At 39.2% G+C, this 14,869-nt stretch overlaps 1 protein-coding gene across 2 annotated transcripts in view; it reads left to right on the top strand.

Annotated features, from left to right (window-relative positions):
* Positions 1-6: 6 nt before the first annotated feature.
* CDYL (chromodomain Y like) overlaps positions 7-14,869 on the top strand; it is a 106,128-nt gene continuing 91,265 nt past the window's right edge. For both annotated transcript variants that reach the window (XM_015619039.2, XM_015619038.2), the window contains exon 1: positions 7-392. In XM_015619039.2, coding sequence (XP_015474525.1) covers positions 369-392 — 24 coding nt within the window. In that variant the 5' untranslated portion in view covers positions 7-368. The remainder of the gene's footprint in view (positions 393-14,869) is intronic.

Genomic DNA, 14,869 nt, shown 5'->3' with positions numbered 1-14,869 from the left:
CCGCCGCCGCCGCCGCCGCCAGCAGCAGCAGCAGCAGCAGCAGCAGCAAGCAGCAGCAGCAGGAGGGGCAGGAACAGGAGCACCTCACTGGCATTTAACGAGCGGAGCTGCTAGTTGCGCTGGAGAGAGACGCGCAGGGAGGAGGAGGAGGAAGAAGAGGAGGAGGAGGAGGAGGAGAAGAAGAAGAAGGAGGAGGAAGGGAAGAGGAGAAGGAGGAGGGGAAGAGGAGGAGGAGAAGAAGAAAAAGAAGAAGAAGAAGAAGAAGAAGACGACGAGGAGGGAGAAGAGGAGGAGGCCAAACGGACACCAACTGAAACAAAAGTATTTCCAAACCGGCACCCAACTCCACCTTGTGAGGCTCCCCCAGCATGGCTTCCGAGGAACTCTACGAGGTAAGAGCCCCCGAGCCCCGCCGGCCCTGCCCCCGGCCCCGCCGGCCACCTCACCCCACCCCACCGCACCCGAGAGCGTTTTTGTTGCTCCCCGGGAGCGCCGCCGGGCTTGTCACCCACACTTGCCGCGGCTGCTGCCCCTTCCCGCTGGGCCCAGCGCCTGCGTGTGTGCCCAGCCTGGCCCCCCGCCCCCCCTTCCCTCCCCAGTTTTGCTGGAGGAGGACGGAAATGTGACTGAACGGAGGAGACGGCAAAGTGTTACCGTGGCCTGCGCTCCCCCCCAGTCCTTTCCCCACGTTCACACAACACTTTGATTCCGGGAGGAGAAGGGGGGGTGCTGGATGGGGCGAGCAGCGCTGACAGCCCCGGCAGTGAACACGTCGAAGTGCGAGCCCGGCGCTGTGCAAAAATGTGAGCAAAGCCGAGTTATTGCCTCTGTCCGGGCCGGGGGGGGGGGGGGGGGGGGGAGAGGGGTTTTCCTCTTGGATTTGTGTCCATGCCAAAGTCCTGTGCCACCATCGTGTGCCTTGGCCGTGCAGCAGGCTGCGGCGGTGCAAAATATTAAAATTTAAACTCCTCGGCTCTTCGTGCTCCAACGATAGGGTTGAGGTTGCGAGAGAAGCCAAAAAGATTGAAAGTTAAGGCTCTGACACGCCATCCTTCACTCGTCACTCGGGAGGTGGTCAAAGCGTGTGCTGACGGGAGAGGAAGGTCTTGGGGTGAAGAAGGGAACAAGGTGACAGCCGAACTTTGAATTTCCTATCTTATGTGTGGCAATTTCACATCCTTGCCCTTAACTGAAAAGCATCATGGTTCTCTTGGATTGAACTTCCTTGTTTTTATTTTTACAAGAAGTCATCTCTGGGAGTGAAAAGCCATTGTTGTTTTGGAGCTGTTCTTGCCTTTTGGGTAGAGAAGTGGCCTCCCAAAACCGAAAATGCTCTTATCTGATAGTTAATATGCATCTAGACAGTGATCTGTTGAAAAGATATACATCCAGAGCCTGGAACTCTTAAGGTTAAAAGGAGGCAGATAGCCTTCAGGACACTTGACAGAAGATGTCTTACTGTACAGCTGGTGCACACGTATCTCTCAGTGGAGTTACATCTGTGATGCTATGGATGAACATACCCTGTAGAAGTCAGTGGAAGGTGTCCTGGGTGGGCTTGTATTTCAATCAAGTTGACTGTCAAGCAGAGGTGCTGAAATGATAGACTAGAAGGAAGACCGAAGGCCTGTATTCCAAAGACAGATAAATCATGGTTAATTGCTTTGGCAAGTTTCCCCATCCTCACAATGTGGCTTAAGTCAATCTTGAAGGGATCATCCCTGGAAGTAGGAGAGAGATTTAGGAACCACTCTGCATCTCAAGGGATTGCCAAAAACTTGCTTTGACTTTGGAAAAAGTTCTGTTGGGTTTGTGGAGTTGGGCCTGTAGACTGTGCTGCAGCCAATACTTGCTCGTTGTTGCTGTGTTTGATGGACAATGAGGTATCAGTTTTGATGGGTGCAAAGAAATGACTAGAAAAATTCTGTTTGCTGGGCATTGGACTGAGGCTAAAAATGACCATTGTGCATGACTCTTCTTGGCTGTCTTGTGTTCGGAATGTTGGCTTGTTGGCGCAGTTGACTTGTGGGGCACAGTTGTCCTCTGGGCAGGTGGTGCTTAGTGGCCACTGCACAAATGCTGGTTTTGAAAAACACCCGAAGAGATACTTCTAAATTTTAAAAATCGGACACATTCTTTAATCGTGCAAGAGCGAAGTTTATTTAAGATGCCAAAATCGTTAATGCTTTTGGACTCACATGTGGTCAAGCTGCCTCTTTCTTTCTAAATTGTTCATTTTTGACAAGTTTCATCTTATAATGGCTTTTTTTAGCCATGTCTGAAAAATCATAGAATAAATTATTTAAATATAGTGAGCAATAATTTGGGAAGGACATAACTGCAAGTTGACCTGAAATGTTAATTATTAAGTAATTTAATCTGTTTTGTGAACTGCCTGTGTTATTGACTGTAGGTTTACTTCTGTTTCTTGGCTGTCTTATTTACAACTCATGCCATACAATATTGTTTGAATCTGGTGTTTGAAATCTGGTGCCATTTGTTATACTTCCATTTTTCCTTCTGGATCTTGATCTGGTGTCTTGATCAAAAAAATGTTGTGTAATCTATTTGCAATTGTTAGCTTAAGTATGAATGCCAACTATTTCTGCTGATATGTGTCATGGTTCTTCCAAAACACAAATGAAAAATCCTCTTATAAAAAAATGAAGGTAAGTTAGTTTTTCTTTTTTTAAAGAAACATACATCTTAATGGATTCACTTGTTTGTGGGATTCTTTTTATTATGGATGTCATCCCTGAAGAGAGGGAGCTGATCTCTATGTAGGCCAGTGATTTGGAATTCAAAGATCAAGACCTTGAAATCTACTAATGGATTGGCAGTGTGACTGTGGGGGCTGGCTGTGTATCCTCAATGTCATGACTACCCACTCTTATTTTTATTTTTTTATTTTTTTTTCCATTTTTTTGTTACTGGGGTAGAAACATTGGCGAGACTCTTTTTTTCTAGATGGAAAATGAAACAATCAGTTATGTTGCCAACCTCTATGGATGAGGCAAAAAACCATTTTCTGTTTGCAAGTTTGTTTCTTCAAGGGACAGGGTCTTTGTTAGTGAGGTGGACAGACATGGAGAAGCTGGTGAACAAGACAGGTAAAGCAAAACATAAGAAAAGGTGCATCGGGTTTGTATTTCCCCAAGTTTGTTTCAACAGGCATTGGCATCTTACGGCACCTCTCTCTGTATGTGCCTGCTGCGATTTGTCAGTGTGGCTTTTGAAAAAATCCTTCGTACAGCCTTTGGGCAAATGGTAGGGCTACCTTCTTCAGTGTGACAGCTTTCCTTTGGCTTACTGACCTGTTTCCCGCCATCTGAAACATTGTTGGTGGGAAGCATTACTTTTCTCATCATCTTCGCTGGAGTAATTAGAAGTAGACCTCATTTCCAAGGTCCTTTAGGAAGCAAACTATGTTTGCACTCCCTGCAATCAAATCCCTTGACCTCCTTTGGCAAACTCTCGCAAGTGATGTCTGGGATTGAAGTCATCCCAAGTTGTGGTTGGCATGACAAGCTTGTTTGATGAAATGTGGAAGTGATTCCATACAAGTGCTCCATGGGAGAACTGTGTGCTGGCTAGCAGGTCAGACGTACCAAGTTGCGGTCAGTAGACAACTACTAATCTGTGCCGTTTTTGGAAGAGTCTCATAAAATTTAATAATTTGGTTTTATATTAGGTGAGGTAGAAATGCATTGACATTCTCTGCTGTTGGACATTGTGTCTAGTCAAATTACTGAGTGTTTCTGCCTTTCCTTAGGGAACTACTGGTACATCTGATACCCATAATATACATGGCCTGCTGGACCATTTGTGTAACTCTGGCTAGGCTTGGGCCACAATTGCTACTCATATCAAAACATTTCTACTGTGTTTTACTGATAAGTAAGCAAAACATTTTGTGTGAACTTTGCTGGTGCACCTACGCCTTGGTGCCTTTTACCTTGGCATTGGTCATAAACCTAGTGTTTTAAGGTGTCTTAACCAATTTCCATTAAAATATTACACATTAACGTATTGAAAGTCCTATCCTTCAAGACTATACTTTTTTGTAGGTTTTATAAAATGGAAAATATCTTTATTTTTTTAATTCTTCCAGTGCCTTGCAAAAAACATACACATTTTTTTCATATTGGTGTCTAGTATTCTCAAGGTGATACTTCACTTCCAATGATGATTCAGTACTTTCGGTTTTATTTTTAGAACTAAAGCCTTTGACATTAAATTATACAGATACAGTGAAATTACTGAAAGAAATTTCAGGAGCAACTGGTTGAAGTTCTATGGCCTGGCATTAAGCTATGTGTCAGGTTTAATCACCTAATAAGTAGGCCCAAAGACACATATTCCAAGAAAATTTAAGCTTTGTATATAGAGTAGTGGCCACAAGTCAAAAAAAGTGATCCTGTGGGCTGTTCTTCATCTAGTGTGCTAGTTTTTTTAATGATAGACTGTAGAAAACTGATGGAGAAATGCTGTCATTTTGTCGAAAATTTGATACTGCATAGGAATTACTCACTTAAACCCAAAGTTTCTCTCACAGCCCTAGTAACACTGCAGCAATCAAATCTTCATCATGTTTTGTGTGCATTTACTGGAAAGTTTAAACATTTGTTTTGGTTAAATTAACTGAAAGGGTAAATCCATTATCCATAGTATGCAGCTTGGAGTTGTAGTTTTTTATGGCTATTTGATGAAAAATTACTATTAACAACAAATTAGAATTGACTGTTCAGGCAATAACTATTTTTTTTCCTCATTGAAATGGGTTGTTTTCATTCAACCTGTGTTGCAGGAAGTCCAGATTGTCTTGGGATTTATCTTCTGCTGATTGTTTCAAATGTGCGGATTGTATTAAAGATCTTGTTCATAAGGAGGGTTTTACAGTCATTGAGGTGTAATGTCTAAGTTTTTATGAGTTTATTTTGACGACTGGTGGAAATGTTACTGCTTGATTCAGGAGAGGTAAAAGACTTAAATTTGCTTGACTGACCCTACCCAACGATGTAAGTCTAGGAATTTACAACAGTGTTTGTGTTGCTTCCACCCCTTAGGAACTACACATCTGACTTAAAGCAGAGTTGAGGATTAGCTGTTCATCCTCCACGAATGACTTTCACTTCTTTAAACCAGAGCACAAATGCAAGAGCACCACAGGAATGGAGCCATCACATTTAGTGCAAGAAACCTGACGTTTCCATGTCCCTTGCCAAGCTGCTTTTCACCAGCTCGATTAGCCCCAGAACTCAGAACAAAATTGAGGGCTAGTGCCCTGTGTTCTGGTGCTGCTGCAGGGGAAGTGCCTGAGCTGCCGCTGGGGTTTTCTTCATTTTGCCCTGCCTTCCATGGTGCCACTGGCCTGGCAAAGCTCGGGGCTTCTCCGAGGGTGAGCTCAAACACATGCAAGTAAAGGAATGAAGCTCTGTCTGTGTCCCGTGTGGAATGCAAATGGTTCACAGATATGGAGATGTCTTAGCATATTTTATCCACAAAAATCCTTTGTATGTACATGTACAAAATCAGTAGAGTAAAAAAAAATGGTTTTATTTTTTTTCTGTATTAATTATTTTGAATTGCTCATGTCCATCACAGAAAAAAAAAAAAAAAAAAGAAGATGGAAGGGAGAGAAAGTGGGAAAGAGATGCTTCATCCATAAAGCATGTGAAGCTCTGATAATTCTTAACTTTCAGAGTCTGTCTTTTATTGTGATTTAATTTCTTGATTTTTTTGGTCAGTCAGAGATCTACTACTGCGGTGCCAGTCACGTTTAGAGTTACAGAACAATTACTTCCAACTTGCAAGACTGTGCTATCACAGAAGGTTGCTTCTACTATGCTGATGTTCAGTACCTCTTGAATGAGGATAAATTATCAGACACAAAGAACCTAATGAGACATGCCACAGCCCCTTGTTCTTCAGGAAGGTTGGTGTAGCTGGAACAGCATCCGTGATTTTGTATCCCTTTTAGACCTCTCAGTAGGTGCAGCTTCATCTCTTCCTGACTACCGCAGCATTTCTGATCTGTGCCAAAGCAGAAGGAAAAACCAAGTTACAGTTATGCTTTTTTCTTATTCAACCAGAATATGTGATAACTTGATGTGCAGATCTGTTGGATATAACAGATAAGCAGTCCTATAATGCCACTCTTACTCTTCTGTAATAAATTCCAAATCTGCTGTTACTGGGCAGTGTATTAGTTTTGTGTATCTTTTGGAAGCACAAGCTCCACAAACTGTATTTGCGGGGTAAAAAGGGATCCATAAGTCTTTCCCTGTTCTCTTCTGTGCCTTTGAGATTTTGAATGGCTGGATGCCACATGGTAGATATTAGGGGTCAATAAATACAAGGTTGATTATTTTTTTAATCTTAGAATAAAATATTTGTCATTCACATATTAAACTTACCATGTGGTTTGTCTGACAATATGCTGTTAGTCCAGAAAATATCTTAGAAGTTCAGTATTTTATATTATCAATTGTCTTTTCCAGAGCTGTAGTATCTCTCTAAGAAGAGCTTTTATTTTTCTAATTTCTGATAAGCTTTTAATATTTACACACAAGAATTTTGTGCACTTTGAAATTAATTTTTGAACTTTTCTCCATATTACTTAGAAGAAAATAAAATTGGCGTGTTACTGGCTCAATACACTATAAAGGCAAAAATGTTTACATGTCCTGGGTTGATTTTCATAAACATCCTCAGAAGATTTACGTGTGTCCCTTAATGGTTACCTATGGCAGATATTTTTCAAGGCATCTATTAATATGTAGGAATACATAGGATGGATCTGGATTAAAAACCATTTTTTAATAATAGATTCACATTTTTAAGTTACTTTAAAGTCACTTTGGTAGGATTAATTGCAAAATAAAGCAAGTATTTTCTAAGTATCTTTTAACTGTAAATTAGTTGTATTGAATAGTGGAACTACTGTAACTCAGTTTTGTTGTGATTCTTTAGTGAGGCTTCACATTTTATTATCACAGTACATACAATAAAAAGCTCTGATCAAATCTTTCTTCTTGGCCATTTTAAGTCTGAGGGTTTGTTTAATTTCTTTTGTGAATAAAGATAAAGTATGTGTTTGAAGTGGCCTAACCACATTTGTAGTTATGCTTCTCTGACTCTTCTTCCCCTACAGTTTCTTAAAGTTTATGTCTTTTAAGGAAATGAAGTGTTCTTTGCTTATTGTCCCAGTAGGACATGAAAAATCAAAACTCTTGTTGTTTTTTTAATAACCTAGACTGAAAGGGAAAGAAGGTTTCTCCCTCTCCCTCTCCCTCTCCCTCTCCCTCTCCCTCTCCTCTCTCTTCTCTTCGTTTAAGTGACTTTGTAATTTTCAGTTTGCAGACACATTTAAATACTTCTCTAAGCATCTCTACTTCCTGTAAAATACTGGATTATGGAAATTTGCTTGATTTATTTGCTCGATTTGGGAAAAAGAAAAAACTTGGCTTTACTTTGAAGATGCCACAGTTTAAAGAAAGTTGTGGGAAGTATATTGTTACGTATTTATCACAGAAAAATGTTACATATACATTTTAGAAATACATATGTAGAGGAACCATTGAGGTACATTCTTAGGTGTGTTGAAATGGATATATGTCAACTTCAAAGTACTTTCAAGACTAATGTGTTGAATGTTGTATTCAGTGGATATTCAGAAGTCTGTAGTTATGAAGTTTCTTCCATTGCATGCAGTTCTTCAATGAAGCATCATCAGGATAATGATAACATTTTTGTTACCAATAACTAGACGTATGAAGGGTACAAAATAATTCAAAGAAAATTTGTGAGAGTTAATGACTATAGTTTGGCTAGTTGCTAAATCATGCTCATTTGTTGTGTTTTGATTTCAGCACCTGATTTTCCCCAGTTCTATGGATGTCTAAAACACAGCTTGTGATAGATAGCACAGTGTGACAATTCCATTTTACTTTAGTGGCAAGATCATTTACAAAGTTAAAACCAACAGACCTGGGATTGCATCTGTAAGAAATAATGGGAATGCAAAGCTATACGTACTGACACAAAAGATCCATCCAGTTCAGCACCCTGATTCCTATCACAGGTCCATAATGTAGAGCAAAAAAATGGGAAATGTGTCACAGCAGTAGTCATTGGGAGCTTTCATGGCTAACTTTGTTGGGACAAGGCAGATTTCAGCCTTGGTTATAAAATACTGGCAGCATAACCTGAGCTGCCCAGATGTTCAGAGCCCATGTTCATTACCTGCGCACATCTGCCAGGGGGTTGTGGCTGCAGGCCACAAATACATTGTTGTTCCTGAATTCTCTGTTAACTTCAACTCAGATTTTCCAAGAAGAGGTTGTTAGTGCACGTAATCAAACGAAACTAACTCTCTGTAAAACCTCAAGTCATCATCAGTGTATGCTCTAGATATCTGCAGAGTCTTCAGCACAGACTTGGTGTGCTTAAGTGTATTGTGATATCAGAGGTGGGGAGACAAAGAATCCATGACTTGTGCTCCAGGTGTTCATGAGACAAAAAAACCCCTCGTTTATTACTCAGAACTCACTTAAATACTCCATTCAAATTTCCCAGGCTAGACCGCCATTGGCTGATACTTCTCTCCCTGCCCAGCATGCTGGCCAGTGGTGTGCAGAGGTTCAGACATAAATTAGGCTAGCCAACTAGATTTGTGTTATGGCTAGACCAGATCCATGTTATGTCTAGATTTACTTTGTCCAGTCCAGACCAGCTGCACTGTAACACTACTGCAACACTTAAGGACTGTATCCCAAAATCAGGTCTAGCTGGCAGCTTTGTGAGTACACTCAGCCTAGAAAATTTGGAGAGAAGAATGTGCCTACGAAATAAGACAAATTGTAATAGCACTTGCAATAATAACTCTAGGAATTAATCTCATTATTTGAAGTTGCTACTATTTTGTAAATATAAACCATAGTAGATTGTACTGAAGTATAATATATAAAATTAGGGAAACTGATGGAAAACTTCTCTGAAAACAGGAAAAAACTGTTTTTTCCTCTTCTGTAGGCTTTTTGCCTATACTTACTTTTATAACATAACTCTTAGGTGGCCAGTCATGTTTTCAAGACTAGCACGTTTTTTCTCACTTATCCTCACAGATAAGGACCAAACTTGATCTTGGATTAGCAGTACTTTCTAAGAACAAAGAAACATGAAGTCAGAGCAATGATGTTTACGTTAGAATCTTGAGCTTTTGCTTTTAGTGTATTTTTCTGTGGAATTAGTTTGTAAATATAGTTATGCTAAATAGATATATTCAAGGCAACTTCTCAGTTGAGTGAGCATTTCCAGCAAATCAATTTCTAATGTTTCCTGAAAATGATGCTTCAACCCCAGCTTTCTACTCTCTTTTGCAGCTGAAGGAGTAACTAACTAGATGTCCAAGCATTCCCAAGTGTAACAGAAGATTTAACAGAGTGCAGTTTTAGAGCAAGTCAATAAATTTTCACTTGTGTTATAGTGAAGTCAGAAGATTAAAAAAGAAAATTTAAACTGTCAGTGCACATCAGGTTTTTTTTGTAATATACGTATTTAGAGAAGGTTAAAGCCCAGCTTTGGAATTTGTTCTCATCTTTGTCTGGTTCTTATGCTTGCTGTTATGTGGTTTGGGTTTTGATTTGATTGTACAAAAGGGAATGTGTTGAGTGGAAGGAAAAAAGGACACTTGATGTTTATTTGGTTTTCATCTGAAAAAGCTTCCAGAAGACAATATAATACAGAAGTCTAGGACAAGTTTATCATTATATGACTTTTGAAGGCATTGGCTTCCAGGGAATTAACATGGGAATGAGCTGTATTTTTACCCAGGTCATCAAGGAATGATCAATAACAACAAAGAATTTTTTTCCAGATGCTGAAGGCAAGTAAGTTAGTTAGCTTTTTATTTCAAAAGATGCATCAGTTTCACATTCTATTTCACTCCTGTTAGAGGCATCTCTCTTCTATCAGGGCAGCTCCTTAATTGATTTGTTTTTCCTCTCTCCCACACTGTACTCATCAGCTCTCCTGAGGTTTGTGCTTATTTATTTAAACTACCCAAGAATAAAGTATTAGGTTCTGAATGAGAAGATGGAAATCACTGTATTTGACGATGCTTCTTTGAGATGTCACATTGTAGGACTGTTAAAATACGGAAGCTGGTACATCAAGCAAGTGTGGATTTGACAGCTTATGTCCATGACTACAGAAACTCAGTGGGTATAAAGGATTATGACTTCACAAAACTCTAAAACTATATTTAAAAGATGGGATCTTGTTAATTTTTTCATCAGCAGGGTACATGTCACAGGTGTATGGAAACTACCATGCTTCTCTATTTTCTTAATAATGAAGATTTAATAATACAGTTGCTTGTCTTTCATTGGATTATTGTTTTAAATGCTTATTGAGGAGAATCATTAAAACACCTTATCTTTAAAACCAGTTCTTTAAAAGGATCAGTTTAGATTTTAAGTTCAATTTTGTCCTGAAACTGGTATGATGCAGAAAAAGTATATTGAATAAGATGGTGTTTTGGGGGTTATCTGTGCATGCCACAAAACATGGATTTAGTGGGGAGATAGAATGAGCACTGGGACGTGATATGGTTTCTGTCCCCATGAATGTTAGGCTTTGAGCCACTCTTAGTGACAGATCAAACTTTGCTGTTATTCATTTATGTCTATACCCATTATTATTTTCCTACATTTATCTGGATAAAATCACTTGCTGTTCTCTGTTCTTCGTACCTTCAGATACTTATGAAAAGAAAGCAATGATGGACAGCTATCAGTTAAGTTATACTTAGAGTGTGAAATGTATTTTTTCAGTACAAGTGAACATCTTAGTTAAACACAGTACTGATATTGGTCATATTGAAATGTGAAGCTCTTTATTGGTGCGTGTTATTTGAATATATTCAGTATTAATTGAATTGTCAACTCTTAAGTTCCTTGTTTAAGTAATTACAAACTAGTTTATTCTAAGAAATTCAATCCTTCACACCTGAGCATATATATATATATATATATGTATATAAAATCAAACCAAAACTAAGAAATGTAACAGAACTGTTTCCTTGCATGCACACAAATTAATTTCATTATTATGGCATTCTTATCGTCAAGCAAAAATAATGGGAATTAAGTGAGAGTCATCATTCTAGCCTATACACTTCTGTATATGGGCTGTATGTAAGTTCTGTTAGTAAAATAATACTTTATTTGGCCCTTTATTTTTTCTTATATGTGCTTCTTTATATTTATGAAGCTTGAACTAAAAGTGTGTGACTAAAGATGATTAATTTGGAGAAAGGGATTTCATATCTCTACATGCTAAATAAAAACTTAAGGTATACTGAGACAGTAAATTATGAGAAGGGGAAGAAAAAAATAGTCCTTGACTGCAGAACCAGTGGAATTTTACCTTGTGCTTTTCACTTAAGTAATGCTTCCTTTCTATTAATGTGTCCTTTTTGTCCAGTATTTGAGTTCTACCTTCCCAATGTCTTTTCAATACCTGCCTCTCTCATTTTCAGTCAAACCACCAGAAAATTGTTTTTCCATTCAACTTGTTCAGAAAAGGGCACTTTCAGTGTGGAATTAGTTGTCTGTTGATTGTGAAATATGGATGTTTTCTGGTTTTATGCAAGAATCTGGAACTTGGTTATGTAGTGGAAGAAAGGCCTATGCATTAAAATTGCTATAGCTTCTGTAGAAAGATGACTAGGCAGGGGTTGTTGAGGTAAAATGGAGGCTATCATCATTAGGACACCTGAGTGCTGTCTCAAAAAATGTAATTCTCTCTTTTCTCTGTCAGTCTAGCACTGAGTGTATCATTCAGACGCAGAATTTCAGAGATGATTGCTCATCTCCCTGACAAAGTCTGAATCCCTGAGCCAAAGACAAGCAGAATAAATCCTTTTACTTTTTTTTGTTGTTTTTTTTTGTCCCCTCAAGTAAATATTGTCAGAACATCTTAGAATATAGTAGAGCAGGCTAATTGGGTCTGATAAAGAGAAGCTATGCTGCAAGTATAAGCTACAGACAGACCTGTCCCCTTTCAGGTTGGTCGTTTTCTGGTTTGGTTTTCATGGGGCTAACAGCAGAGAGGTATTCAACTTGCATGCAGTGTTTTCCTTTCTGTCCTTTGCAGTCAGTGAAGACTTTAGGCCAGAAGGCCCTTTAGACTATTTAAGTGAAATTTCTCTAAAAGGTCATAGACTTCATCCCCTTCCTCTGTAAAAAAATAGGGAAAAGCTAATTGGGTTAATTTAGTCAGTTAAGTTAAATATATTTAAATGTGGCCTCCTAAGCATTAAGGTTTTGTTTCCTTTTTTTACAGTCTTCTGATCCTAATGCAGGATAATACCCAACTTTTCATTCATTATAGGCTTTCCCTTGGGGCCGTAAACTGTGTTAGTAGGTGAATGTTGCTAAGGGATTGTACTGTTGAAAAATAAAGAGTTTAGGCGCAGCACTGAACTACTATGGTGTAAGCTAAGGTTTGTTATCTGAGTGACAATAACTGATCAAGTTATGCTTTAAAATAATTGTTGTATTTTACTTCCTTTTATATTAAATCTCAAAAGGTGTTTGGGTGGCTCTCTTCATGGTTGACTTCGGTAGTCTTTGCTCAGATCACTCAGCTGTTCCTTCTGTTTGAGCCACAACAGCAGCTTGGCCAGGTTTTAAGAGGATTGGAAGATTGATCTGACATCATTAAAAATCAAACAAAAAACTCTGTCTCAGAAATGTTTGTTTGGTTGAAGCAGTTCCTCAGCCTGTTTCTGTGTGTGGCCATACAGGTACTTGCCAGGATGACAAAGCAGGTGTGGAAGGTTATTGGAGCTGTTGAGCTTCTGAGTGATGGCCACAAAAATCCAGCCTCACTGTGCAAGCCCTGAGACCAGGGGAAAAACTTCGTGTATCCCGACAGTGTTTGTGTTGGTTTTTCCCTTAATGTTTCTTTGAATGGTGTGATATTTAACATTTAGGAGACTGTCTATTCCTTGTCCACTTTCAGCTGTACTAGGGCTCTCTTCTCTACAGCTTAAACAAATTTAAGTGCCTTGCTTGCCACCACTGTCTTCTCCAGGAAACCACTCATTCTTCCTCCTTCCTTTGCACCCACACCAATTTCTGTCGCTGGGTGAGGTGAACGCTCATTAAGGAAGGCTGCCTAGCTGAAGGTTGCCCACTGCTTTTACAGAAATAGTTTTCTGGCAGTTTATTGACTGGCCAAGGTTGCAATCCAAGAGGTGCCACTTGAAGGGAGGAAACAGGAATATATGGCATGTTTGAAGAGAGTACAGGAGAAAATGGGTTAGATGTGGGGGCATGGTTGCAGCAATGACTCGGCTCTGTTTAAAAAAAAAAAAAAAAAAAAAGAATCTGTCAAACTGCAAGCTTAATTTTCTGCTGGATCAACTCGCTGGACAGACTTGCAGTGTGACCTCACAGCTTCTTGCCCGTGGCTTGAGCTGACTCAGAGCCGTGTCCCCAGACTCCAGCTTGAGGTCACGCAGCCCGTGCGGGATGGGCTGGGGAGCAGTGCTCCTGGGGGAAAGGGCTGCAGTGGCTGGTGGGCGAGCACGGTCACAGCAGCGTGTCCTGGATGTTTTAGTGGCTGGTGGCCCTTCCATTTCCTGTGAAAATGGCAAACTTGTGCTTGCAAGAATTTGGGATTCCAGTTACTTCTCAGTGTTGCAAAACTTGTACAATTCCCTGAATTTTACTTTCATCACAGCAGTTGCAAAGCTGGGTGAAATTACCTTTAGTGTGCTATGCAAGTAATGAAAATTCTTCAGCAGTGTAAGGCTGTATTTTCCTTGTCCACCTTGATTATACTGTAACATGCTCTGAGGCTGTTGTGCAAACCCAGTTTGAAGATGCAGGTGACATACAAGCGTAGTTAAAAAGTATAATTTATTTCTAAGAGTTCTGGTTATTCACTGAGTGGGCAGTGGGCAGGGAGTGGGATGAGACAGGATGTCTCCATGTAGTTGAGCTCGCTTTAAGCTGCATTTCATTTAAAATGCTGATATTCATAAAGATTATATTTAGCCCATCCAATGGAATTAAAGTTCAGAGTATAAGTGCTGTCAATATCTTTTGGGTAGAAAAATTTAGGCTTTAATTACTTTTGGTTTCAGTTTCATGGGCAGGAGAAAATTATTTTCGTTTTGAGTGTGTTTACGTGAAGGTGGGAAAACTGATAAGGAAAGTAAACTGCGTTGCTCTCTTAAGTCCGTCCAATATATAAATAAAAAATGGTTAGGAAGGAAAAATATCTATTAATACTAAAGACTGCAAGGCCAGTGCTGTGTTATGGAAGTATTTGGGAATAGAGATAGTAATTAAGTGAGAGTTTAGAAAGCAGCTGAGTGCTTTAAGTCCCCCAAATCCAATGTTCTTGGTTTTTTACATGTGTGTGTGTAAGCCCCTTATTTTGCTTATATTAAGTAAAAATATTCTCTCAATTATTTAGGTATAGGTAATAATTAACAAATTTATTATTTCTGTATGGTAAATATTATTATAAAGTACTAGACTATGTATTCAGCATTTTAAAGAGAATTTTATTAAAAAGATTTAATATACGTATTACAAATTCTGCATTTGTATGCAGTTTGAAAACATAAAATAGCTTAAAATATTAGTTATCCAGGGGTGTAGCACACAAAAATTAAAATTGCCTGAATGTACATTCGGATGACTCATTGTTTTAACAGGTGCATGTAGCAGTAAGTTTTAAAGCTATACTTAGCTTCTAAACCAGTACAATTTAATAGTATTGCCACCCATTGACATGGGTCCTTCATTTTGTTAAAAAACCCCAACCAACAAATTATTAAATAAATAAT

The sequence above is a fragment of the Parus major genome, chromosome 2 (genome assembly GCF_001522545.3).
Source record: "Parus major isolate Abel chromosome 2, Parus_major1.1, whole genome shotgun sequence".
Taxonomy (NCBI): domain Eukaryota; kingdom Metazoa; phylum Chordata; class Aves; order Passeriformes; family Paridae; genus Parus; species Parus major.
The sequence above is the reverse complement of the archived record's forward strand: the minus strand, read 5'-3'. Positions and strand labels throughout refer to the sequence as shown.